Source organism: Phytophthora ramorum, assembly GCF_020800215.1.
Source record: "Phytophthora ramorum isolate Pr-102 chromosome Unknown Phyram_PR-102_s0013, whole genome shotgun sequence".
In the NCBI taxonomy this organism is placed as follows: domain Eukaryota; phylum Oomycota; class Peronosporomycetes; order Peronosporales; family Peronosporaceae; genus Phytophthora; species Phytophthora ramorum.
In genome coordinates, this window is record NW_027150659.1 from 589,745 (window position 1) to 617,640 (window position 27,896).

The window sequence follows — 27,896 nt, forward strand, 5'->3', positions numbered from 1 at the left end:
ACGATGGGGAGGGCTGGACAACGGCAGGAGCGAAGGCCCAGCATCTCGGCATCAGCGTGGCCAACGAACCAGAAAGAGGAATGCAAGGGTACGGAAAGAGCACAAGCCGGAAGGACGACCGATAGCACTCGCCACTGATGTCCAAGAACACGACCAGATCTAAGGAAGCGTTGAAAGGACAAAGCGGCAGTTTTCCCAACGGACCGGATCAGGGAGACGAAAGAGTTGTATTCAACCAACTCCGAAACTACCTAAGCAATCAAGCATCGCAAGTTTTCGTGACCCACACGGTGCTACGGCTAAATGACCTAGCCAAGGCGAGGCGGTTCAGGAGCTTCTTAATGGCAATGCCTGTGCGCGAGCGGGACACACGAGGTGAACAGGATCTGCGGAGGAACTGGAAGGACGATGCGCCACCAAGATGACAGGAGCACATAGTACTGAACAGAGCGAGCAAGAACAAGCGAAAGCAGCCAACCAACTGACAATGCCGGACTTCTACACTTTTGAAGTGAAAGGCGAAATGACATCCAGGGGCGTATACTGGATGTTATCCAAGGCGCTAGTGCAGGCAATGACACACCCGATCTCGACAGAGACCGGGACCAAGGAACTACAGTATACGGTGTGAATGCACATGAAGGGATGCCCAGCGAGGCTAAGACACACGGGATACCTAGTGATGGACGCAGTGGAAGTGGTGGTTTACCACTCGGCCATCCACATCAACTAGTCATGCAAACCCTGCCAAACCACCAGAACATCCGACAAAGTTCTGTACGGTGACTCAAGACCTACTGGAGCAGAAGAAACAAAAATTCACCAAGAGCCTTGTAGAGAGACTTCCCTTCAACAGAGGACAGAACTGCAGAGGCTACACCTCGGGAGCACAACCGATAGCCATAGAGCAGTTGGAGGAATCGCTGCGCAAGGAGGGGGGCAATTTTGACAGCAAGCCAGCTGGAAAGAAGACCCAGGACAGGGTGGCCGAAAAAGGAGCGAAATCGCCAGTCTGAGCAGCATCAAGAGAAGAAGGAAACCGACTTGCGCTCCCGACAGAATGGGGACAGTCACTAACGGGACCAAGGGACACTTTCAGACAGACGCAGCAGACCACGACGTGGATGAGAAAATGGTGGAGTGCAAGTTCCAGACAGCATCCGACAGGTCCTTAGACATGAACCAAGCGAATTCTCCGGATACAGAGAATTAAACGAATGAGCAAGTAGGGGAGAGGAACTCGCAAGGGAAAGTGCAGACATTTTCAGAGGGTCAAAACAATGATCCAGAAATAGATGATAGTCAGTGGAGATGACACCAGTGACAGAAAGCTCACGAATAACAAGTGGGTATGGACAACGAAGCAGAAACAAGTAAAGGCCTGGACAGAGCAGCATACAATAGAGTGGAGAAGATCACCCACTGCACGTACAGAGCGGATATTAGCAGAGCGAAAGCGACTGCAAGTGGAGTTCAGGAAGAAGAGTAAGGAAATACGAGGGCAACTAGCAAAGACCAGATGAAGTACAGCAACAGACACTGACAAACTAGAGATACACGCATGGAAGGGCGCGAGACGCAATGCACTGCAGTGCAACGTATCTCTGCCACCAAAACGAAAAGCAGAAGATCACGGAGTCGACGACAGCACGGAGGCCAATAACGAGCACGAGGAGCTCTGTAGAAACCAAACAGTCGCACGGGAATGACTAGATCACTCTTACCTAAGAGAAAGACGGCAGAAGCTGATCGGCGTGCAGAGACAGTGAACATGCAGAAACACATCCATCTGTTCATACAGGCCGTGGTCAAGACTCCAGAGTCAGAGGCAGAATGGGAAGTCAAGAAGAAGAGGAAAAGTAGTTGGAGCAAGAAGGTGACCATATTGAGGGGGTGAAGACCCAAGCAGACGAAAAGGGGGAAGTGGCAGCCGACAGAACCAGGAGGACGACGGCTACATTATCGTGGCGGCGACAGCGCCACAACGGGACCCAGCTGTCCATATGGCTAGCCATTATGGAAGGCACATTGGTAGGCGTAGCTGCGAATGGACACTGTAGATGGTTAGCGTACAATGCAACTTTATTCAACGATCATGAAGGAGGCGAGACATTGTCGACAGAAGTCATAGACATGGCGAGCCAGAAAAAAAGAAGTTATCAATGTGATGCTAGCGAACTTGGCGGAGGAAATGAAGCTGCATCCTCTGGGTCTTGGAGTCGAAGACTTGCCAGACGAGTACTTTGCTGAACGGGCAATTCTGACGCCGACCAACGCCACCGTAAGGCGCATCAACAATACGATGGTTGAGGGACTCACAGGGGCTGCAAAAGAGTATATCTCGATTGATTCTCTGGAGGGAGTTGCGGACCCGAACATGTTTGAGCAGGAGTTTTTGAACTCGCTCAACTTCTCCGGCATTCCACCTCACAAGATTGTTTTGAAAGTTGGTATGCCGATCATTATGATCCGCAACCTGAACAGTGATGCAGGACTGTGCAATGGGACTCGGCTACGTGTGGTGTCACTACGAGAGTGAAGCATCGAAGCATGCGTAATGTCCGAACCTTTATAAGGGCTTGAACGTCTTCATCCCCAGAACCATCTTTTACACTGATGACGATGACAAAGAGTTCCCGTTCAAGATGAAGCGTAAGCAGTTTCCCGTCGTTCCAGCATTTGCGATGACGATCAACAAGGCCCAGGGACAGTCGATCCACCACGTTGAGATTTACCTGGAAACACCCGTGTTTGCATGTATGTGGCGCTGTCTACACCTTTTACTAGGCAAGTTGAGCACTTTCACAAGCAAAACGGATTTGGCCAGCTTGTGCAACTTAAAAAATTAACGAAAATAGGACGCTTGTCAGGCAAAGTGGCTTTCTGATATATTTTTCCCATGCAAAGTGGTTTATATCAAAACTACTTTCCTAGCTCCATGTCTTCCCCACGCTCGGCAAGAAAAATGCTTTTGAAGCAGTGTCGCTCCATACGCCAGACCAGTCGCTGGGCAAGGTCTTCCTTGCTACTCTCTACGGCCTCTTTCATGAGAGCCATTCTGTTCGCAGTCAGCGAGTTATACTGGCCTCGTACTAGCAACTCACGCCGCTTGGCTGCAAGAAGCAACTTCATGCGCGCCTTCAGCACGCTGAAGCACCCTTCGATTGCGTTACACATCGGGCTGTACGGTGCCAGCCGTAGGATAACCAGCTTGTTGCTGTTGACGATGCCATCGGTGACAAGCTGCTCGCGTGCCATTGTCTCTACCTGGCTGTGGGCGGAGGAGTTGTCGGTAATCACGACGACCTTTTTGCCGACACAACACTTCTTGTACTCGTCGCTGTTGAGCGCAGCAACGAACAGGTCCGCGACAAAGCGTGCATTCTCCTCCATGTGAACGGAGCCGTCGTGCGTACGCAGCAATACTAGTCCGTTGCCTGGTGATACACCACACTGAACGTGGAGATGTTTGCCTTTCGACCCCGGAAGGGTCACGACTGTACGCTCGCCTACACGAGCCCAGCCTTGGTTGCGTGACAGGTAGATGTTGAAATTCGTTTCGTCATGGTAGACGATCATGTCCCCGGCCGCCACGTGCGCGTTGAACGCCTTCGTGAACGCCATTCGCTTCTCCTTGTTCACGGCATTAGTCATGGCGGCCTTCTCAATTCGAAGTCCCTTGACTGTGTACAACATGTCATGCAGCGCGCGGTGGATGGAGGTGATGCTCACGTCCACCAACAATTCGCTCAGCAGTCTGTCTTTCATGACGGCCATGGTCATGTCCGCCTGCTCGTCAAGGTACTCCTCGAGCTTGAACATGACCTCGACCGTCATCTTGATGCACGCAGTCCTCACGCCGCCACGCGGCTGCTGCTCGATGCTGCCCTTAGCTGCGATGCGCCGCGCAGTAGTGACAGACACAGCATTGCTATCCGCAACGCCCAGCCAATCTTGGCCAGCCAAAAACGCGTCGAGTACGCACTTTTTCGCGCTGTTGCGTTCAAACTGCTTGGCTTCGCGCGATACAAGGGGCGGTGTCTGGGGCGTCGCAGACGTGGGCGGCGGGGTCATTGTTGGAGAGCTGCTTCGGGAGACTTGGGGGGAGGAGGCGAACACGCAAATGAAGGAGTGTCTGCATGGAGACCATGGGCGGCTTCGCCAGTATCGAGTGGCTCACGTTGCTTCCGCACCACTTTGGTTGGAAAAAATATGGCGCCAAACCGCTTTGGCTGTAAAACCTTATTTTAGGTGAATTAATAAAACCTCGATTGATCGCTTTGCTTGTGAAAGTGCTCAACTTGCCTGGTAAAAGGTGTAGAGTGACTTCAAGGAAGGCTATCACGATTGCTGTTGACCCAGAGGCCATAGACGAAGGCGGGAGAGTACGCACCAACAATATCGTGTACAGAGAGATTTTTCAAAATTAAGTACACGTCGATTCAATATACGTTTTTTTTATTCGGTACGAGTAAGTGAGTGACTGAACGAGTTATTGATTGAGTGAGGAGTGGTATGAGTGAGTATATGATCGATCGTTACAAAACCCGCCGTAGCGAAGCGGAGGCATCACCCACCCCCACCAACAAACCGAGCCCACAGCGTCCGCGTAGCGGGCGCCCAGAGTGCTAGTCAACACGTATGGCGGAGTCCGGATTCCAGTCGGGAGTCTGCCATTTATTAGGGAGGGAGGAAGGGTTAGAGAGCCGGCTCGGCACGAAGACAGTCACTGACAGTAACTCACTGTGACGGATAGTACGGTCGTCATGTGACACACGTAAACTGTCCCGTAATCTATACCGTAAACTACAACGCAAACCGTCCCGTAATCTATAGCGTAAATTATTAGTACAGAGATCTCTCTCAATAAGCGCACCTCGTCGTCTCGATATCCCGATATTTTTGATCGTTGATGAAACATAATCGAGTAAGGATCTTCTTGCACATCTTTAATCCCTCCTAAATCGATTCAGATTCCTCGCAGAGCTTATTCAGAGGGATGCCTGTACAGTGTAATATAATAACGCGCTACATCTATTAGTGCAAACCCTGTACAGATGCCCCCCGGCAAATTTGCAACGACAAGCAGCAATTCACCTCGCAGGTAGTACAGATGTGCATGGGATTTGAAACTGGCCGGGATGGAATGTACTGAGGTAGATGCAGCGTGGAGGGAAAATGTCGCGATGCGGGAAGCTTCTAGCACATGGAAACAATAAATTCAGAGTAACTTAGTACTTTTGCATTTATATGGCATCTGTGCGAATCGTGCAACCTCGCAGTCTTTATTGGTCCGACCTTTGCAGATTTGCCGGGGGGCATCTGTACATTTGTACATATTTTGAGTGTACTACTCTGTGCACCAACTGCCGAACACTTGGGCTAGAAACAGCGTTCACCCACCCACGCGAGGATGCCATAGCCATAGCTTTAAGATAGGGAGCTGTCTAACGGTGTTGATACACGCACAAACAACGGGTTGTTCACGATCTGTGCAGGCGAGGTTTAGACGGAGAATCTGTCGGGAAAATGCTGCGGGAACGGGTCCAATGGCGTTGAGATACAGTGCACGTTAGCTCTGTCCATCAGGCAAAGTTGTACTAGTATTAATTAACGCTATCTGCCTGGCGAACTCCGGCTCCACCTGGTGATTATGCTATATTCTCCCGAGATCAGTCACACTGATTACCAGCTGGTGCGATGGTCTTGTGATCTCAAGATAAAATGTTCACGTTGTCTTGCCGGATCCAGTTCGCAGTTCACTTTCCGCTTTGCCCTCCACCACTCAGTGCCCAAGCCAAAAGAACGCCATTTTCCAAACACCATGAGGTTCTACCACTTGGTCCTACTGATAGTTGCCGTGCTGTTTGCAAGTGCTGACCCCACCTCGGCGTCTCGGGAATCGAAGCTGACGATCCCTGAAGCGCAGGCTCAAGTGCTTCAAGACAACACCCCCACCAAGAGGCTGCTGAGAGCATACACCGACGACGAAGAGAGAGGCATTTCAATCCCCGGTTTAGAGAGCGTCTTAAAAGTGTTTCCGTCAAGCAAGACCAAGCAACTCCAGGGACTGCTCAAGGCCGATGAGACTCTCGACGATGCCTTCAAGACGCTGGGCCTCAGCAAAATGCCTATTGGTAAGGATGATTTTATCGAGACGAAAATGGTGGTGAAACTTTTTTCGAGCACCAACTTCAAGGTTTGGTCCAAGCATGCCGCCCGGTTGAACAAGCAAGACCCCGAAGGTGCAATGCTTGCCTCACTCACGAGCGTCTTTGGCGAGAAAAACGTGGCGACAATGATTTTGTTGGGGAAGCATACGCGGAGCTCACGCCAGGTCGCCAACAAGTTGGAAGCCGCGCAGTTCAAGAAGTGGGCCACCACGTACAAGTACACAGCTGATGACGTTTTCGAGAAAGTGCTGAAAGTGGAACGAAAGGATATCCATAAACACTCTCGGGAGAAATTTATCTGGGGTGACTACGACACGTACAGACATAACATGATCATGAACCATTAACGGTAGATGGTTTGGATCGGGTCGTAGGACTCCCTTCCCATTTAGAGATACCGATGTAACCACAAATCAGTATCCTACAAACTCCTAGTAGTTTTCTCTCCCCGTACTGTTCCTCCAAAAGGTGGTTTAAACAATACGCGGTGCGAACGTTTGTTTTCTTTCTAATGTGGCTTGGCGTGGAGCTTGGTCGCGATGGGAGATCGGTCGAGAAGTCCGACGGTGTCAACTGTGCGTTGGGGCTCTACCCTCACACCATTTATAAAGCTCTACCACATGTACAAGCACTCTCTCCCGGGTATGTGAAGGCCTACTTCTTCTATCGGTCAGCTATGGTCCAGTCGTGGAACAAGTTCTGCTACCGGTACCAAGGAGGCATGATCGAAGCGCGCGTACAACTTCCCGGGGCCGTGACGAAAGCGTCTGGCAATCCCGATCTGGCCAAGGGGAAGAACTCGAAAGCCATAACTACCAAGTACTACCCCACGTGGCCGGGTATTTGGATGATGGGGAACCTCGGCCGAGCTATCTTCTCGGGATCTACCAACCGGATGTGGCCGTTCTCATACAACAAGTGCGAGCCCGACCTGTTCGACCCAAGCAACCAACGTATCAGTGCCTGTGACGACACCCCGGGATATGGTTTGAACCCGAACCAAGGTCGCGGCGCGCCTGAGATCGACGTTTTCGTTTTTCAGTTTTTCAGTGAGGTACATTGATGCCACTTAGCTATGCTAACGACTTCCTATGTCCGTTCTAGTCGTCGTCCAAAAGCCTGAGATCGACGTGCTGGAGGGCGGTGGCACTCTGGTCTCGTCGTCGCTTCAAATTGGACCTGGTATGCCTGATGACTACCGCATCGTTCCTGTGAACTATACCACCGGAGATTACTACGCTTGCATCTACGCGGGCACTTGCATGACGCCCGGAGCGAACTACGTTGACGTCCCGACAGCGTACTACAAGAAAGAACGCGGCTACAAATCCTGGTATCAGGGCCTTCGCTACGCTGCCAACAACTACTGCACGCCGGATCCCGATGAGAAGCAGAGGTACAAGACAATCACCGCGTCGTTGAAGACTGGTATCACCAATAACTCGTGCTCGTCGGATGTTTGCCCTGCGTCCAACGATGTGAACGGCGACTTGAGCCTCATTGACGGGAAAGGAGAGGGCCATTGGGGTATCAACTCGAACGGAACGTGCTACCCGCTCTTCAATGTTTACACTGATTCGTACCTCTGCGACCCGACAACACGTACTCGAAATGTGCCGCTCCGAGAAACGAAACTACAACGCCCAAGTCGAACACAGTGAGCTTTCGTGCTCAAGGTTCCGCTGCCAAGGCACAGAGGACCCAGCAAACCATCTAACGCTCAATACTCCCTTCCAAGACGAAAGGATAAGGTGAACACCAACGCGCGGAGGGCCCAGTAGCCCCCTCGCATTCACGATTTGCCGTCAATGGCGTTGCGGGCCTGGCGAGCAATACCAAAACCCAGAGCACGTGGTGTCCCTCCACCGCAGTGAGGGGACCTGGTGACTCTCGTGCGTGTCCTGCCGAATCACCCAGACAAAGGGACCTCTGGGTTTCAACACCCCAGCGATGCAAGCAGTCTACAGTTGGTAATGAACAGAATAGACAATCCTTTCCCCGCTTCATCTCATCAACATGGTGAGAGCTTCAGTCGGTCTATTTACAAGTTAGTTATGTGCAAGAACATCCCATCAACATGAAGAAGCCCGCTTCAGAGCAAACAGCAATGCAACCAATACGGGAACCGAGCACGACTGAGAATGAAGTCTCGGGTGATACGAGCACATCTGAGCTGAAAGGACTCCCTGTGAAGGTTTCTGTGCTTCAGAAGTTCCTGTCGGTTCGAGATCGCAAATCGGGGTCAACTCCGACCAAGCTGACGGCTGAATCGCTATCGAACGCGAACACCAAGCGCCGACACGGCGATAAAACGGTAGCGAAACGAGCGGCAATTCGACAACCGACAGGCGTTTTCAGTGAGAGTGTGGACGTCTACGCCCTCAAGAAGCGCGAGCAGGAATGGATGAATTTGCATCAGAATGAACGGGAAGTGAATGAAGCCTTCCTGACAAAAACACCGGCGCTGTCGTTTGAGCGAGAGGTGCTGTATAAAATTGTCTGTGGTCGAGAGTATAACCGTGTTTTGTTCAAAGAGCGACTATGGTGTTCGTTGCTGAATGGACGAGGACGCACAGAAGACATGCAGCGAAAGTTGTGGGTCCCGAATTGCTGAAGACTTGAGCCACGCAGGAAACGTAAGTGTTCTTCGAGCAACCAGCAGCGGCTCTGAGTCATTTCGACTGAGTTAAACAGAGTATGGCCTTCTGGGTTCTAGTAGTGCAAGCCAGCACGTTGGTACATGCTGTAATGACACAAAAAAATAATTCTACTGTTATTTTCGTGTATGTTGCAATACTCTGTGCACCAAACTCTTGGGCTAGAAACAGCGTTCACCCACCCACGCGAGGATGCCATAGCCATAGCTTTAAGATAGGGAGCTGTCTAACGGTGTTGATACACGCACAAACAACGGGTTGCTCACGATTTGTGCAGGCGAGGTTTAGACGGAGAATCTGTCAGGAAAATGCTGCGGGAACGGGTCCAATAGCGTTTTGAGATACAGTGCATATTATGAACCGTACTCGATCCGAGACGGCCTGCGCACCGCGTGGGAAAAAGAAGACTACATGTATTTAGTGTTAGCTGCTCGACTCTCTCAACTCCAACCAACACTCACGGGTCAAGCCCGCTATCGAACGCAACGGCCTGTCCTGCTGATTCATTCCAATACGTTCTCACCGTTTGACAATCTTGCCATCCAGCTAGTTCCTCGCAGGCACGGACTCATGAGGTTCACTGGCCTCGCAGTCCCTTGTGTAATGGGTCTGCTTAGACCCACTACTTAAGCTTACACGTGTGCGCACGTGTAGGAGGAAGCGTAGGAGTAATTTACTTAAGTTCAGTATACTTGTATCAACAAGTATACTTAAACCAAGATAAAAGAACCAAACGAAAGCTTTGGTGGTAAATGAGAACTGTATTGATTGTAAATGGGGTTTCCTCCTAAAACTGATATTTCTAATGAGAGGTTCTGCCATTGGATGGCTGGCAGAACCCCTATCTATTGAATGACTCTCATTGGTAGAAAGGTGTTACTTTCTACCAGTCATATGCCTTTTTGCTATGAATGTGGACCACCCTGTGGTGGTCACCTGAATGTGTGCCTTAGTGCATGTTGCACTAAGGTAGGAGGTGAACCGAATGTGTAGCCCCGCTACACCATCCCCCCGTTAGGATTTGACGTGCCGGTCTCGACACGTCAATCCGTATTTTCTTCGGGAGAACACGTGCTCATTCCCAATGAGCACGCCAACGACGTCTTCGTCCAAGACGCCGGCCGCTTCGGCAACAGCAAGTGCTGTCGTCGCCTCCAAGGCGACGACGGCCGCTGCTTCAGCCACGACCGCTACTGACATCGCCTCGACGGCGATGTCGACAAGCGCGACAACAGAGAGTCGCCTCTCTGTTGCTGGGTACCACTCGAGATGGCATGAGAAACATGCCATCCGAAACAAGACAGGCAAGATCATTGCTGTCGAAACCGGAGTGGGTATCTACTCTCCGGGTGGAGAGGGAGTTCCCCTCGACTACGGAAGCGAAGTCGAGGAGGGGGAACTCGAAGGAGACAAGGACACCTTGTCTCCGGGCCACACTGACCCCAATGTGGGTCTGCGTCGTCCACGCGAGGACGACCCGAACGCTTCGAGCTCGAAGCGTTCGCGCAGCGGCAGTGGAACACCGCTCGCTGCCGCTGGAGCCTTGTCGACTCCGCGGGATGGAGATGACTCCACTCCATCCGCTGTTGTTGCGGCCTCGTGCACTGAACCAGTGCGCGAGCCGTGGATGCCGTCTCAGTCTGAGATCGGCAGCCGATTCGGTGCGACCGCGCCACCGAATCTGTACGCGCTGTATTCGTGCAACGCCATCGTTGACGATGACGTCGCGAAGCGAGTACACTTTGATCCGTTAACGAATCAAAGGCGCGACTACTACATCGGGCTCTTTCATGAGCTCCGATGGTTTGCGAGCAAGAAGACTTCTCGCAGAAGCAAAGTGCCCGAGTGGCAGGCACTTTGTCAAAGTTGGAGTGCCTTTGTTGAAAACTTCAACAAGAACCCCGCTGGCTATCGCGACCGGATTAGCCAGGCGCGGGAGCGCTACGAGAAATTCTCGAAGCGTGGTAAACTTGAACGACTGCACCATGGTGCAGTCGGTATTGGACTTCCTTGTGCAGTGCCTTATGACACTGCTTGTGAGTACTGCTACCCCGGAGCAGTACGCATCACCGAGCGGGACGTCAACGGGTACACGTCCATGTGTGTACCTGACGACCTCAAGACCCTGCGCGCCAGTTTTCAGGCGCAGGCGTCTTCTAGTGCTGCGGATATTCGCAGCACTTATTCGAGTGCTGTAGGCGACTACAGCGCTCGCCCAAGTTTTACGCCCTTCGGCGGAGGTGGCGGTGGCGGCCTTCGTACGCCGTCACCATTTCCGGAATGTCCTCCATCAGGACATTCCGTGATTCCCACGTATCGTGTTGGGGAGGAAATCCTCTCCAACGAATACGAAAATGAACCGGACCTTGGGTCTGGTTCCGATGACCAACAATTCGCTGGACGATCCAGCGAGTTGCCCCGCGTGCGTCTCGCAACGGGGGTGGGGGGGGCGGGAAGACGCCCCGGGTTTGGTCAACCAAACTTTGAGTCTCGCTTGGAGGCTGTTGAGCGTCTCCAAGCGTCGCAGTTCGCTGCTCTGCGTCAGGAGCTGAGCTTGTTAAAGGCTCAGCTCGCGGAGGTTGCGCAGACGACCTCGAACGTAAAGGTCGAGGTCGGGACGAGACTCTCTGGCGTCTCGAAGCGCGTCGCCGCGCTCGAGAGCGCTTTGGCGAGTCACCAGACGTAGGTGACTCGTGCTGCACGTACGGCTTCAGTCGCCCAACGTAAAACGTTGGGTGCAAGCGCATGCTGGACGGTATGTCCAGTGTGTACGCGTTGCCATGCTTCGCCAACACGGTGAATGGCTCAATGAAGCGCGGAGCAAGCTTGCTTGCTCCGAAATCGGAAACTGCATGTTTAGCTAGGTTCTGCGTAGCTAACAGAACTAATGAACCAATTTTAAATTCATTTGTGTTTCCCCTGCCGGAGTTATCGGCATTCAGCTTCTGTCGATCGACAGAAGCTGCTATTGCATCTTGGACAAACCGAATTACGGCTTGTCGACGCTGGACAAAGTCCATTGCATCCGAGCTGAACCCCTGGTTCAGTTCGTGCTCCTTGTTCGCAGTAGGCCCGGCCTGCGCGTGATGTCCGTTGTGGTTTAAAGTGTCTACGCCCGTCGTAGACACTGCGTTGTCGACGCCATGACTGCGCGCAGTACGTGCGCGAGTCGTCACAGCTGATACATTGCTTGTATCAGCGTGCTTATCCGGTTGTTTTGAATTAACCGGATATCCTCCCCCACTTAAGGAAGGAGCTACCGCACCGAGTACGCTCGGTACGCGTGGGTGCCTCATGGCATTCACGTAGAACGGTGTGTGTCCTGTCGAGACATGCACCGAGTTGTTGATGGCGAACTCCGCCATCGGCAAGCAGTCGCTCCATTGATGGAACGAGTGCGCATAGCTCTTCATGGTGTCAACCAGCACGCGGTTGACACGCTCTGTTTGTCCGTCGGTCTGCGGGTGATCCGCAGTCGACATGGACAACTGCGTTCCAAGAAGTGTAAACACTTCTTGCCAGAATCGCGCTGTAAAGCGCGGATCCCGATCCGACACGATGTCGAGTGGCATACCATGGTGTCTAAACACCATGTCGACAAACAGACATGCCGTCTGTTTGGCTGTCACCTCGGCTGGTACTGCAGCAAGATGCACCATCTTGCTGAAGCGGTCAACAAAGACCACAATACCAGTCCTCCGCTAGTTGTCTTGCGGAAGACCAAAAACAAAGTCCATTGAAATGGACTGCCAGCACTCCGACGGAGTCGGTAGTGATTGAAGCGGAGCCTGCGAGTTGGGCGCAGGCTTCACGCGCTGGCATACCTCGCAAGCACGAACGTACTTGCGTACCCACTTGTACTGGTGACTCCAATAGAAGTCACGCGTGAGAAGCAAATATGTCTTCTCACGGCCAGGATGTCCCGATGTCGGGGCATCGTGGTACTCGTACGTGATCTTGAGCTTCAGCTCATGATCATCCGGCACGACAATGCGATCTGCGTTGTCGTCGACTGCGCTGTAAAGCAGCAGACCATTGTGTACACGATAACGGTGTACACGGGCACGAAGGTGTTTGGCCAGCTTCTGACGAGACTTGTCAGAAGGTGTGGAGAAGTACTCCACCAATTGCTTCGCATCCGCATCATGTGCGTATGCGGCCTTCACTTCGTCCAGCAAGGACGACGAGGGTGTAGTCGTCCTGACGACGCCAACTGCGTTGGCGTCGGCCTCTTGTACCGTATAATCTGGTCGACGCGAAAGCGCGTCGGCCACGACATTCAACCTTCCAGGTTTGTACTCAACCTGGAAGTTGTATTCAGCAAAGAATGACAGCCACCGTGCCATTCTTTGTGATATGTGCGGCGACTTGATCGCCGTACGCAACGATGCGTGGTCGGTGTAGACCACGAATGGTCTACTCCCAAGTAGATACACTCGAAACTTTGCGAGTGCATACTTCATGGCAAGGAGTTCCTTGTCATGTACCGGGTAATTGCGCTCAGCTGGCTTCAGCTGACGCGATTGGTAGTAAACCACACGATCACGACCTTCGTGATCGAGTTGCATCAGTGCGCATCCGATCGCGAAATCGGATGCATCGCACACAACGTGGAATGGGCGATCTTGGTCGGCCACCGCCAAGATCGGCGCCTCAGTCAAGCCCTGCTTGACTGCTTCAAAGGCCTGCTGACAATCAGCAGTCCATTCCCATGCAGCCTCTTTCTTTAAGAGCTGCGACAGCGGGCGAATCTTGCCCGCGTAGTTGCTCACGTACTTGCACAAGTACGTGGCAAGTCCAAGGAACTGCCGCAGTTCCTTTACGTTTGAAGGCGTAGGCCATTCATTGATCACTCTGACCTTTCCTGGGTCAGGGCGTACGCCGTTCTTCCCCACGAGACACCCAAGTACGGGTATCTCGGTCGCCCCGAAGATACACTTCTTCAGGTTCGCGTAGAGCTTGTGCTTTCGCATGAGCTCAAGCAACTTGCGGAGATGCTCTGTATGCATCTCCACATCCGATTTCCCATTCACAGCCCGGCTGTGAATGAACACGTCGTCGAAATAGCTCGGTGCGAAGTCGCGCACCGAGCGCAACAAGTGCGTGACGCACCTGTTGAACGTCGCTGGGGCGTTCTTCAGCCCCTGCGGCATCACGAGCCACTCCCAGAGCATGCCGCTCGGAGTGCTTACCGCCGTGAGAGGGATATCACTCTCACGCATGAGGATCTGATAGAACCCGTCTCTCAGATCCAGAGTACTGAAGATAGTACTCGAGGTCATCGAATCGATGATCACATCTTTTCGAGGTATCGGCGTCTGTGCCGGTACCGTCGCATCGTTCAGCTTGTTGTACGCATGAACGATGCGCCACCCGCCCTGTGGTTTCTTCACACAGAACGTAGGCGCGCTGTGCGGGGACTTCGATTCCCGCACTTGTCCTGCATTGCGACGACTTTCAAAGAAGTCGTCGATTGCCTTGACTTGCTCACGCGGCAGTGGCCACTGTCGCGTGACGCAGTACTTCGTTCCCGGCACGAGATCAATCTACCCTTGTCCTGCGGTAACTCCGCAGGAATGTCGTCCGGGAGTACATCCTTGTACTCACGCAAGACCTTGTAAAAGGGGCTCGCCTTGAGCGAGTCCCAGCCTTGCTCGTCGAAGCGTTCCTTCTTCGACTTCGCGCTGAGGGCGTCCGCGCCCTCAGAGATGAGCTGATTCAGCTCTTCTGCTCCACACGTCATCCTCTCGACGTCCGAGAGGATGCAGATCTGCTCGATGCGTCCATCGTGCAGTTCGCGAGCGAAACGCTTCCAGCTTGTGACTGGGAGCGACATCAACTCCGATGCTAACGTCGGAGGATTATTCAGCCTCATCTTCTTGTATTGGAGACCAATACTCGTACGCGTCAAGACATTCAATGTCTCGACGGTCGTCTCCAACTCCTGTGTCTGCCCGGCAGACACTGCTTGTAGCGTCTCGGTCCCTGACCGAGACTTGCGCAGCTTTGATTGCTTGCGCCGTTCACTTCTCGTGCGGAGCCCGGCTCCGCGAGTTTCTTCTTGTCCAGGCCCGGCCGTGGACAGTTGTTCCTTGTATTCGCCGGCGGGTTTTACCCGCGGGCGCACGCGTTCAAGCCCGGCTTGATCGCGCACCGCTTCGTCGTGCAGCCCGGCTGCACGCGAGCTCGCAAGCATTTCCGGTGCGGGACGTTTGCAACCGTCCGCACTGCTTGCAGCGTCGGCTCCCAGAGCCGACGCGCCTTCTTTACCTCGACGCCTAACGGCGGAGTGTCTTTCGACCAATTGTGTGTCGACATTACCTGTCGACACTACCGCGTCGCACCGGACGCTTCGAGACCCTCTCGAATCGGATTGAACCAGGCCCTGCTGATTCGTTTCACATCTTCTTCCAACGACTCTCGCAGTCGTTGGCGTTCGCTTCGGGTGACCGGAGACAGCCGCATTCCGCGCTGTCTCTGATGGAGGGCCGCATGCACCACGTGGTGCATGTGCTGCGCCGACAGGGCCATCGCTCTCTGTCGCGCTGCTGCTGCTCCCGAAGCGCACGATCGTGCGCTTCGTCCAGTCGATCACCGGATCATGCCGTGCAAGCCACGGCATGCCCAACACCATATCGAACTTATCGTCCAGTTCCAGGACGATAAGCTCGTCGACGAACTCCTTCTCTTGATAAGAGAAGCGTACGCGTACGATACGCTTCTCGGTTCTAACAACGACACCCGTTGCTAGCCTCACTTCCAATAGACTTCGAGGTGTTTCCACCTCCTCGAAGTCAAGCCTTGGAAGGCTCTGCAGTCGAACAAAGTTGTTCGACGCACCACAGTCCACTAGAGCACGAAGAGACTTCTCTCTCTTCGAGCTTACCTTCAGGATGACAAGGTTCGGCTTGTCATCTTGCTTCTTGCAGTGAGATTGGCTCTCACTGGGGGCAGCGATCTTCATTGCAGCGTGTCCGATGTCGACACGCTCGATCGCATCACCAGCAGGGCGCCCCGCGCCTGCTGGTCCCTTTAGTTTTTTGATTGCCCGTGGCGATACCCAGTATCGCCACGACGGCTCCTCGCCGCGTGCACAGGTGCTGTGCACTCGCGGGCATAGTGACCGATGTTTCCGCAGCGGAAACAACGCACATTCGTTGATCCACGACGCTGCTGGGAACCAGCAGCGGTCGCACTCGAGAGGTCCATTGGTTCGGGACCTCCCGACGGCCTTGCCACCGGTCGTGGCATTAGCCGTGGGGCGTTCACATGCAGTTTAGCCTGCCGCAGGCTAAACTCTTCTTGCATTGCAAGCGCAATTGCATATTTGGATACTCTCGGAAGAGATAGGTCTTCACAGGCCCATCTCTAAGGCCCTTCATGAACGTGACGACCTTTGTCGCCTCGTCAATCGGGTTGGTCACGATGTTCGAGACCAAGTACCGTGCCCTTTGGGCGTAAGCATGCACGTCATGCTTGCCCTGTTGCAGATCGAGGAACTCCGCCCTCGATCGGAACTCGTTTTGCGGGGGCTCAAACGCTAGTTTGAGCTCCTCCTTGAACTCTTCGTACGTGCTAAAGCACGTAGGATCTGTGAGTCGGCGTCCGTACGCCCAACTCCTCGCTCGTCCGCCAAGACATGACATGGCGAACGCAACCTTCGACAACGGGTCGACGATGCGTCGAGCCGTAATGGCAGTGTCGACCTCGACAAGCCAACGGAGGAGAGGCTCGCCCTCTCTTCCAACGTAGCTGCTTACGTGGAGTTTCAATGACTCCACGCGCGGTGTGGCCGATGGCGACACCGAAGTTCGAGCAGCGGTTTCACGCTGTTCTTTCACGATGAAACCCAGAGCAACACCGTGTTGCTCCGTCGGTGATAGCGTTCGCAACATCGTTGCTACCGCCGCTTCCCCAATGACTGTTGACAGTCGTTGGAGGGCCTCCCACTCTGGTTCCGACAGGTGGGGGCAGTCTGCACGCGCAACATGCGTTGCAGACGTGTTTGGGCTACCCACGGACATGTTACTGTCCGAGGGCAGGTTCTCAGCCCCGCGTTCGTATTCCATACGAACGTGTTAGTCGGTCGTTGGACGGACTACAAAGTGCTACCAGGTGTAATGGGTCTGCTTAGACCCACTACTTAAGCTTACACGTGTGCGCACGTGTAGGAGGAAGCGTAGGAGTAATTTACTTAAGTTCAGTATACTTGTATCAACAAGTATACTTAAACCAAGATAAAAGAACCAAACGAAAGCTTTGGTGGTAAATGAGAACTGTATTGATTGTAAATGGGGTTTCCTCCTAAAACTGATATTTATAATGAGAGGTTCTGCCATTGGATGGCTGGCAGAACCCCTATCTATTGAATGACTCTCATTGGTAGAAAGGTGTTACTTTCTACCAGTCATATGCCTTTTTGCTATGAATGTGGACCACCCTGTGGTGGTCACCTGAATGTGTGCCTTAGTGCATGTTGCACTAAGGTAGGAGGTGAACCGAATGTGTAGCCCCGCTACACCTTGACCGTATCTCCGATATGTATTTCAAGACGCCCCCCTCGAAGCCCAAGCTTCGAACTCCACAGTATCTCGCCTTTGCTAGAATGGCTAGGCTTCACCTACGCCAATAGACTCAAGTAGGGCCTTGAGACGCTTCTTGTCAAGCGGCTTCGTGAACGTGTCGGCGGGATTGATCTCCCCTTTCACTTTGTGCAATTCAATTGCACCCTTCTCCACTTGCTCGCGGACGAAGTGCCAACGCAACTCAATATGGCGCGTTCGACGACTGTACGTCGGATTGGTAGCCATGATATGAGCGGCTTGGTTGTCAATGCCGATGCGTAGTTGAACCATACGCTGTGGCAGTATCTCCTGCAGAATATTGTTTTCCGCAGCCGCCTCCATAGTGGCTTCACACGCGGCCACATATTCGGCCTCAGCTGTAGACAAGGCGACGATCGATTGCCGTCTCGACATCCACGAGACTGCCCCTCCCGCCAAAGTGAAGACGAACCCCGTTGTACTTCTTCGGGTCTCTGGGTCATTTGCCCAATCACTGTCGCAGAAGCCCTCTAGGACAACGGTGCGGTCAGCTGGCTGCTGGCGCACGTACGTGATCCCGTAATCTTGTGTGCCAGCCAAATACCATAGAGCCCGCTTCAACGTGCCAATGTGCTTGGTTGACGGTTTGGCCACAAAGCGGCTCAACTGGCCTAACGCGAAAGCCAAGTCAGGCCTCGTGCAAGTAGCCAAGTACATGAGAATTCCAATGCCTTCACGATAAGCAAAGCTGATATCGCACATTACGCAAAGGCGTCAGGCGAGCGTTCACTTCCATCGGGTTTCCAACTGCGTGTGCATCCTTGTAGCCGAACTTCTCGAGGATCTCACGTGTGTACGTAGATTGACGAATTGTAATGCGCCCCGTTGTTTGTTCAACTTCGACACCAAGGTACTCCGTAAGCAAACCTTGATCTTTAATGCCGTACGTATTGTCTAACTCCGAAAACAGCTTACTCTTAAATGCCTCGTCGTTTGTTGCCACAAGGATGTCGTCGACGTAGACCAAGACGTGCACGACGGTATCGCCGTCAACCCAATAGTAGAGACATGGTTCGGTTAATGAGCGCTGAAACCCTCGGCTAAGGAGCCATTCGTTCAGTTCAGAGTTCCACTCACGTCCAGACTGACGCAATCCATAAAGTGCCTTCAGCACCATATACATGTTCCCATCAACGCGACATGGGAATCCTTCAATTGAGCGAAGATACTGTCGAATTCCTAGCGATGCATTCAAGTAGGCAGTATTGATGTCACCACCGTAGACGTGAAGGTTCAACGTATCAGCTAGTGCCAGCAATACTCGAAATTACGACATTCTTGCCACTGGAGAAAACGTCTCAAGAAAGTCGATACCAGGTCGTTGATGAATTCCAAGAGCCACAATTCGTGCTTTGAATCTGATCACGTATCCCTGGTGATCCGACTTCAAGGCGTACACCCACATGGTGTTGATTGTCTTCGCACCCCCTGTAACTTCAGCACCGTCAATCTCTTTGATGACACCCTTAGACTCGAGAGCCGCTATCTCCTCCATTTCCGCCGACCGCCACAGATCGGCGTACTTTGATCTCATCGCTTCGCGATGATTGCGCGGTATCTTGATCGTGCTCGCCCTAATTTGCTTTCCGTTCATGTCCAGTACGCGTGCGGTTTTCTGCACAGCATGCACTACGTAGTCATTCAGGTAACTGGGGCGACGACGTTCAAAAGCTTCACGAAGACCAGTTCGTGTCCTCTTTGGCTCTAATTTGTCAGCCTCACGCTCAATGCGTTCTTCTTCTGACTCAGTTTCATCACGGTGGATACGCTTTCCAGTCTGACGTGGCTTCCGCAAGCTGATGAAAGTCATCTCAGACTCCTCTTGACCAGCATTCAAAGCCCCCACCTGTGGTTCAGGTATGTCACCCGAAGCAACAACACTTGCAACCGTTATCTCATCGTCATCGTTTACACAGTCATCGAGTATAGCTTCACACTCAGACTCGTCTTGTATATCAGCCACTGACCCACATTTTCCGATGACAGACTCACTATCCCATGGTTCAGACGCCAATCTATCTGATGCCCCATTATCATACGATGATAGGGGTGAAGATGGTAGTGGTAACCCGGCAGGAGTTTGTTCCTCATTTTATTCGTGGCTCGCTTGTGTATGGTCCCCACTAGCTGCTACTCTTTCAGCTGCAACATGGCTTGTCACAGACGGCAGCGCTGCCGTAATACCATCATCCTCAGTGATCACACCTTCCAAATCATCATCAATATCACAACCGGCGTTGTGCACTTGTTGCTCCTCACCATACTCACCTCCCTCAAGACCGAGCGTGGCCACCGAAACCACTGTCTTTTCGATTACAGGTACGTCTGACGCCTCCACACCTATTACGCTTCCATTGCGCATCGATTCTGCTGTAGGAGGTTCCGCTGCTGTTCGCATACTTTCATCGCTTGCAACTGAGTCACCATCGCTCTCACTTGAAACTTGTGAGGCCTGCTCGAAATGGAGAGATTCCAAGTCACCATCCTCAATGCTCGCGGTATGACGGTCCTGACACATCACATCTTCTGCCACTCGTAGATCGACTACAAACTTGGCCGTACGTTCATCCGGGAAGCACACTTTGCAACCTACTACATCCTCGGCATAACCAAGCACAAAGCCCAACTTTGCATTGTTGTGGTGCTTGAGTCGTCCGGGTGTAACGGGAACGTGTACATATGCCAAGGCTCCGAACGTCCGAATGTGATGGAGGTCAGGCTTGACACCGAACATCTGCTCGTAGGGTATTGCTTGCGTGCCCTTATTGTACACCCGATTCTTCACATACACAGCGTTCCGAAGAGCTTCAGGCCACAGCGATCGAGGAAATCCAGCTTGGGTCATTGTCGCCTTAGTCATCTCCACCAATGATTGGTACAAAGGTTCAGCTGTGAGCTCTTAGGACCAACTATGATATGTTCAATGCCGACGCTTGCATACCAACTCTCCATTTAGGAGTTAATAAACTCACCTCCCTTATCGGTAAGGATCTGTCGAACAGGATACTTCACCTTGTCGCCATTTTCACCGTGCTCATGGCGTCCGGCTTGACGTTCAGCCCAGAGAACGTATTCTTTGATGTGCTTGTTTACGATGTCGCTTGATTTTTCAGTTAACATGTGTATCGTCACAAATCTAGAGAAACCGTCCATCATCACTAGCACTGCTTCATATCGAGTTCCATTTCCACGACTAGGAATCAAAAGATAGCATAGACAACTTGGTTTGGCACCGCCGTGCCACGGTCTAGCTTCTTTCAGTGCGGCTGCTTCTTTTGTTTCCCAATGTGACAGGCTTCACACGTTTTATGTTGGCGTTCCGTAAGCAGCATGCCCCGCACAAGTCCCTTGTCGACCATTGTCTTCAGGTACTGCTGACATGTGTGTCCGAGCCGTTTGTGCCAGGTAGCCAACGATGCCACCCCTTCTGCTGATGTGTAGTTGCACACCGCGCCAAGGTTGGCCTTGTTCACACCACCCTCCGCTGTATGCGTCACACAGAATCCCCAAGTCGCATCCTGAGGCGTGGCAACAACCACAACATGTTCATCGCGAATGACATGAAAAATCATCGTTGCACTATCCAGGTCAAATTCGAATCCCTGTTCGCGGGCCAATCCTGGTGAGAATGATCCGTACTCGGCATCTGGTACATAGAGGACATCATCAATGTAGACCAATACTGACATGCCGTTCACCTCAGTTGTTAGAGCTACCGTTCCAACTCCACAAACTCGCGAGCCAAGATTCGATGTTACTCCACGGATACTTTGACTGCCATTTGTTTCTTTTCTGAAGGTCACGTAGTACGAGCGGTCCCCAGTGACGTGTGCATTCGAAGCAGTATCAAAATACCACCACTGTTTACTGCTGTTGATTGCAGCGTCTTGTTCAGCTCTCACCATCATCTCTGACTCACCGACGGAATGCTGGTGAACTTCATGAGCAACAGCTGCCACTCTTACACTGACAGTCGGAGCTCCCTGCGCACCTGCCACCACTCCATCATTCGCGGATGCAGTGTGCTCGGTCTCCAGCTTCGCGCTATTCTTTTGACGAATGGTGCAGTTACCCCTTGGCTTCCGCTTCTGCTCACTGTCCCGAGCATCAGCGCCGGTCGTCTTCTTTGTATTATCAGGGCAGTTGGCTCTGAGGTGATCTTCGCAGCCACAAATGTAACACTTTCGAGGATGCTTCATCTTCGATTTGCTTTGCTGCTGATTTTCACTCTGGCTCTTGTCCTCGTTCTTCTGTCCACCGCTCTTCTGGTGCCCACGTTTACTGCCACTTCGTTTGCTCCGAAATTCACTCTGTCTCGAAGCTGCTGCGCGAATTAGTTCGCGAACCTTGGTGGGCGTGTACGCGCTTGTGTCTGCACAATATCGAATGGACGCCTTCAACGTCTCGAACTCGGTCTGATCCGGCAAGCTTTCGAGCAGCATCTCCACCACGTCGATATCGTCCACAGTGTACTGCAAGCTAGCCAACTCCGTTCGAATGTTGAACATCTTGCATAGGTGCAGGTTTGAATCGCCACCAGCTGCGAATTTCATGCTCCAAAGCTCGTCCACTAGGCGTCGAATATTGTGCACCTTCACAGTCTTGTTGATTTTATTTTCAAACAAATCACACAAGTCACCCCACATATCCGATCCGGTGTCCTTGTCTCGGATTTGATGCAGGATTTCTGGCGGCACTGATACACCAATCATGCGCATGATCTTATTCTGCTCCTTGGTGACGTCTGCTTTCTCGTCTTGCTTGGCTTTCCGCTCAACAATGTCAAGCAGATCGTTCTCCCTGAAGACAGCCCTCATCGCCCATTTGTATGTCTGCCAATCCTTCCCGTCCCAGTTCTTGGGAATGCCTTTTGCGGTGTACTTATGCGGTGTCGCCATCTTGGCTTCCACCGAGCGAGGATCCGTTTATTTTGAGATACAGTGCATATTATGAACCGTACTCGATCCGAGACGGCCTGCGCACCGCGTGGGAAAAAAGAAGACTACATGTATTTAGTGTTAGCTGCTCGACTCTCTCAACTCCAACCAACACTCACGGGTCAAGCCCGCTATCGAACGCAACGGCCTGTCCTGCTGATTCATTCCAATAAGTTCTCACCGTTTGACAATCTTGCCATCCAGCTAGTTCCTCGCAGGCACGGACTCATGAGGTTCACTGGCCTCGCAGTCCCTTGACCGTATCTCCGATATGTATTTCAACAGTGCACGTGGTGGTGAGGTGGCCTTCTATTTGATGTTTATGTTTTTTCCCCCTATACAGTGCGCGCCAGGTTCATATGACCACCCACGTTTTAGGGCTCAGTTTTGTGAGTTGGGTTGTGCCATTTAGATATGTTGTCTGTGCCGTAAATGCGCGTTTGAGACTTGTGTTAACGCGTGAGATATCGCACTTTGAGACAGGGTTGGTATACAAACGACCACATTTGCCAGTGCGCCCACTAATAAGACCACTTGGACACCTTACAAAAAGCAAGATAAACTGTTGAAATGGCTACACCACTGCTAACCATGAATTCTGTTGCATTCTGTTAGCTGGTATTTTCACTTCACACTTTCACTACAATAGGGAGGGGACCAACACTATCTGACGAAGAGACGGGAATAGTCAAAGGGTTGTTTGAGGTGGGCTGCAGTGAGCGTGAGATTGAGCGACCTGTGGGCCGCGCACGTGGAGCTGTCAACCGTGTGCTGTTTGGGGTTGAGAAGTAACGAAAAATCCTGGACCGGCTGCTGCTATGACCGAGCGGGAGTGCGCTTGCTGTTGCGTACAGCGGCCAAGGGTGACTACTCTGCGCGGCAGCTCAAGAGCGAGCTTAGCCTGCCGGCGTCGGTGCGCACTATTCAGCGCGTGTTTGCCGGTGTCGACTGGCTAGTTTCCGCTAAAATGGACAACACCTTGCCGCCTCTGTGGAGGACAAGGTGGCAAGGGAGGAGTGGGCGTAGGCAAGAATTTTCAACACGGATGCTGCCGGGTCCTGGGACTCCATCATCTTCTCAGACGAGGAGAAGTGGAATCTTAATGGGCCCGACGGCTTCCAAACGTACTGGCGGGACATCCACCGGCCACCTCGACAGACTAAGCGTCGCCCAGGCTGATGGCGGCTCAGTAATGGTGTGGGCGGGCTTCAGCACCGCTGGAAAGACGAAGCTTGCGGTGCTACAGGAATATCATACGCAGAGAATTCGCTACTCATGAATTGATACGGTGATATTTCCTCGCTCGTCATGTCGACGTCCGTGTCTGTTTCTTGCTGGGTAGCTTGTTGTTCATTCTGGTTAGCCCACGCATTAACCACTGGTGCAGTGGTTGCTTTGGATGTCGCAATTCTGTGGTCGACTATCTCGATTAACATACGGCGTGTTTTGTACAATGATCTGGTGATATCGCACAGTCGCGCTTTCCACTTTCGTGCGTCTGCTTGGCCGGTGGCTGTATCCATCAGGAATAGGTTCAGTAGTTGTTCTTTTTCTTCTTCGTTCAGAGTTGGATATCGGCGTTTGTCCTCCGTGAGATCCAAGCTTGGGTGCGTCTTGAAGACCGTCATGAACATATTCTTGATGTATTCCATTGCACTCATTGTCTATTTCGCCTCTTCGATGTCCATGCTTGCTAGCTCATCATGCACATACAAATTCGTATCTCCAAAGGCTAGCCGTTCCTCCACAATCTCCTCGTACGTTAAATCATCTTGGCCTTGCATCTCCTGGTCATCTTGGTTATCTTGCTTTTTCCTCGTCCTCTTCCAGTGCCGGAGGCATTTCTTTGTCTGTCTCCGTATCGCCCTTGACCGTCCAGCGGCGTTTGGAGGTGGTTGCGACTATCACTTCTCCTTCAATTTCCGCCGGGTCTTGGTGGCGTTTGACTCCAGCTGTCTGCTCTCCCTGGACGTCCTCGCTGGATGGAGGTGATGGTGTGCTCATATCAATCATCTCGGCTGGGTTGTCCGGAGGTGCACCCGCGGCCTGCATGTTGTGAGACGGTGATTCCTACCGGAATATCGATCCATCTGACTTTAACAGCAGCCCCTATAATTTAACTAAGTGTAGCTCCTTGATATCTTCTCCTTTTTAGTGGCCCCTGACTCTTCGTGCGGTTAACTCCCAGTCACCGCCGTTGTTTCTTTTGCGCTCTCTCCTCTTCGACGCAAATATGGAAGTACACGTTGGCTCTGTCCATCAGGCAACGATGTACTAGAACTATCAGCTCCTTATCAGGTGTATATCGTTAACCTGTGAAATATGATATTGGCAGCCTAAGCCGAGCGAGCGTGGCATCAAGCAAGATTATGAAAATACCTCTGTAACTTGATGTCGGCTTGAATGATTTCAGCACCTGGTTACAATATCTGTGTAATGTAGTAAACACACATCCAGTGTGTTTACTACATTTGCACTTCCGCCTGTAAACCCATGTGAAGGACCCCTTCTTCCAACCAGAAGTGCTCCTCAAGAGCAACCCGTCTCCTGCACAGGAATGCGTTTGTAAACTGACTCGTAGCGCAATAACGGCTGCGATTTAGCCGATTTTGACCTCGATTTTTGAAATCTAGACCCAACTTTGCACCCTATCTAAATGTCGCTTATACGTTTTAGGGCTGTGAATCATCAAAACCGATGACTACCATTTGGTCCATCGACTTGTGGCGAGTACATTACCGCTATTTACCAGGAGAACTCCGTCTCCACCAGGTAGATCAGTCCACACTGATTACGCAGTGGTGAGATGGTCTTGGGATCTCAAGATAAAATGTCCCCGTTGACTTGCCGGATCCAGTTCGCAGTTCACTTTCCGCTTTGCCCTCCACCACCCAGTGCTCAAGCCAAAAGAACGCCATTTCCCAAACACCATGAGGTTCTACCACTTGGTCCTACTGATGGTTGCCGTGCTGTTTGCAAGTGCTGGCCCCACCTCGGCGTATCGGGGATCAAAGCTGACGACACCTGAAGCGCAGGCTCAAGTGCTTCAAGACAACACCCCCACCAAGAGGCTGCTGAGAGCTTACACCGACGACGAAGAGAGAGGCATTTCAATCCCCGGTCTAGAGAGCGTCTTAAAAGTGTTTCCGTCAAGCAAGACCAAGCAGCTCCAGGGACTGCTCAAGGCCGACGAGACTCTCGGCAATGCCTTCAAGACGTTGGGGCTCAGCAAAATGCCTATTGGTAAGGATGATTTTATCGAGACGAAAATGGTGGTGAAACTTTTTTCGAGCACCAACTTCAAGGTTTGGTCCAAGCATGCCGCCCGGTTGAACAAGCAAGACCCGGAAGGTGCAATGCTTACCTCACTCACGAACGTCTTTGGAGAGAAAAATGTGGCGACAATGATTTTGTTGGGGAAACATACGCAGAGCTCACGCCAGGTCGCCAACAAGTTGGAAGCCGCGCAGTTCAAGAAGTGGGCCACCACGTACAAGTACACAGCTGATGACGTTTTCGTGAAGGTGCTGAAACTGAAACGACAGGATATCCATAAACACTCCCGGGAGAAATTTATCTGGGGTGACTACGACACGTACAGACATAACATGATCATGAACCATTAACGGTAGATGGTTTGGATCGGGTCGTAGGACTCCCTTCCCATTTAGAGATACCGATGTAACCACAAATCAGTATCCTACAAACTCCTAGTAGTTTTCTCTACCCGTACTGTTCCTCCAAAAGGTGGCTTAAACAATACGCGGTGCGAACCTTTGTTTTCTTTCTAATGTGGCTTGGCGTGGAGCTTGATCGCGATGGGAGATCGGTCGAGAAGTCCGACGGCGTCAACTGTGCGTTGGAGCTCTACCCTCACACCATTTATAAATCTCTACAACATGTACACGCACTATGTGAAGGCCTACTTCTTCTATCGGTCAGCTATGGTCCAGTCGTGGAACAAGTTCTGCTACCGGTACCAAGGAGGCATGATCGAGGCGCGCGTGCAACTTCCCCGGAGCCGTGACGAAAGCGTCTGACAATCCCGATCTGGCCAAGGGGAAGCGTTCGACCCAAGCAACCAACGTATCAGTGCCGCGTTTTGTTAGTAAGGCGACTATGGCGTTTGTTGCTGAATGGCCGAGGACTGCAGCAAGTAGAAGACGATGACAATGAAGGAAAAGAGGACGAAGTGCACGTAGCAGAGAATAAGTAGAGCAGTATTAATAGTGCAGCAGTTCGGAGCCAGCATAGACCAGGCTTGTCAGCTATCAAATCCCTTCTATCCAATCCCTTCACAAAAGATTTGGCCCCCTGATCGACAAGACCAAGTGCCAGCCATGACCTCTCTGGACCTGACGCAGCTTTTCAATGTCAAGGACAAGGTCGTGGTAGTCACGGGTGGAGGCCGTGGGATCGGCAAGATGATCGCCGACGGATTCGTGCAGAACGGAGCAAAGGTCTACATCGCGTCGCGCAATCTCGAGGCTTGCCAGGTTACGGCGAAGGAGCTCAACGCCAAGGGCCCCGGCATGTGCATTCCCGTACGAAGTCTCCGGTGGTCTATCCAGCTATAATGTGCCTGGTCTAAAGCGTTGTGCGCCTTGTAGCTGCAAGTGAATTTGACGAGTGAGGACGAGTGCAAGAAGTTCGCCGATGAAGTCGCCAAAAGGGAGAAGCGTGTGGATGTGCTGATCAACAACTCGGGCGATGGAGTCGAGACCCCGGTCGAGAACACCCCTGCATCCGGTTCGTAGTCTTTTGTAGTTGGTCGCATTGAGCTAGAGGGTTTACTGACCATCGGTGGTGTCTGTTGCAGCCTGGAGCGAGACGTTTGCTCTGAATGTCACGTCGTCTTACCTTCTCACACGCTTCCTGCTGCCGCTCCTGGACGTAGCAGCTACGTCTCCGGATGCTGCGCGTATCATCAACATTGGGTCGATCGGTGGACTGACTCCGCAGAAGATCAACACGATGGTGTACGATTCGTCCAAGGCGGCGGTGCACCACCTGACGCGCATTCTGGCAGCTAAACTCGCTCGTCGCCCGAACGGCGGCCACATTCTCGTGAACGCTATCGCGCCGGGCTACGTCCCGTCGAGACTGACGGAGGGCATCGCGTACGTGACGGACAAGCCTTTCGCGGAGATGAGTCAGGCGATCCCTATCGAGCGCATGGGTGAGGCCGCCGACATGGCTGGGTTGGCCATCTTCCTGGCGTCCAGGGCGTCGGGGTGGATTTCGGGACAGGTGATCACGAGTGATGGCGGCATGGTCGGCGCTGCGGAGACTGGCGTTGGCCCGTCCAAGTTGTAGGCCCCACAAAGGCTTGAAGGTGGTAGATGCGCTCACACCTGACCAAGAAATGTCATCGTGTCCGTTTGGGGCGTCAGTACGTCTTACCCGTTAGCCCGAGCCGAGTTCCTCTTCTCACCCACTTTTTCACCATTGCTCTGGCATCGAGTAACGCCGACTCACGGACACGCTGCTTTTCCTTCTTCATTTTTTCCACTCCTGAATATTCAT

General features: G+C 52.4%; 3 protein-coding genes across 3 annotated transcripts; all 3 read left to right on the plus strand.

Moving 5' to 3' along the window:
* Positions 1 to 5,653: 5,653 nt before the first annotated feature.
* KRP23_11855 (RxLR effector protein) lies at positions 5,654 to 6,520 on the plus strand (the record flags this gene model as incomplete). The annotated part of the gene is made up of 1 exon (XM_067895939.1): positions 5,654 to 6,520. One exon carries the CDS (start codon positions 5,654 to 5,656, stop codon positions 6,518 to 6,520), a length of 867 nt encoding a protein of 288 aa, XP_067740026.1.
* An 18,780-nt stretch (positions 6,521 to 25,300) lies between these two features.
* Positions 25,301 to 25,996, plus strand: KRP23_11856 (RxLR effector protein; the record flags this gene model as incomplete). The annotated part of the gene is made up of 1 exon (XM_067895940.1): positions 25,301 to 25,996. The coding sequence occupies one exon, from the start codon at positions 25,301 to 25,303 to the stop codon at positions 25,994 to 25,996; it is 696 nt and encodes a 231-aa protein (XP_067740027.1).
* Positions 25,997 to 26,710: 714 nt separating this feature from the next.
* KRP23_11857 (Rhamnolipids biosynthesis 3-oxoacyl-[acyl-carrier-protein] reductase) lies at positions 26,711 to 27,686 on the plus strand (the record flags this gene model as incomplete). The annotated part of the gene is made up of 3 exons (XM_067882436.1): positions 26,711 to 26,914; positions 26,981 to 27,119; positions 27,190 to 27,686. 3 exons carry the CDS (start codon positions 26,711 to 26,713, stop codon positions 27,684 to 27,686), a joined length of 840 nt encoding a protein of 279 aa, XP_067740028.1.
* Positions 27,687 to 27,896: the final 210 nt, after the last annotated feature.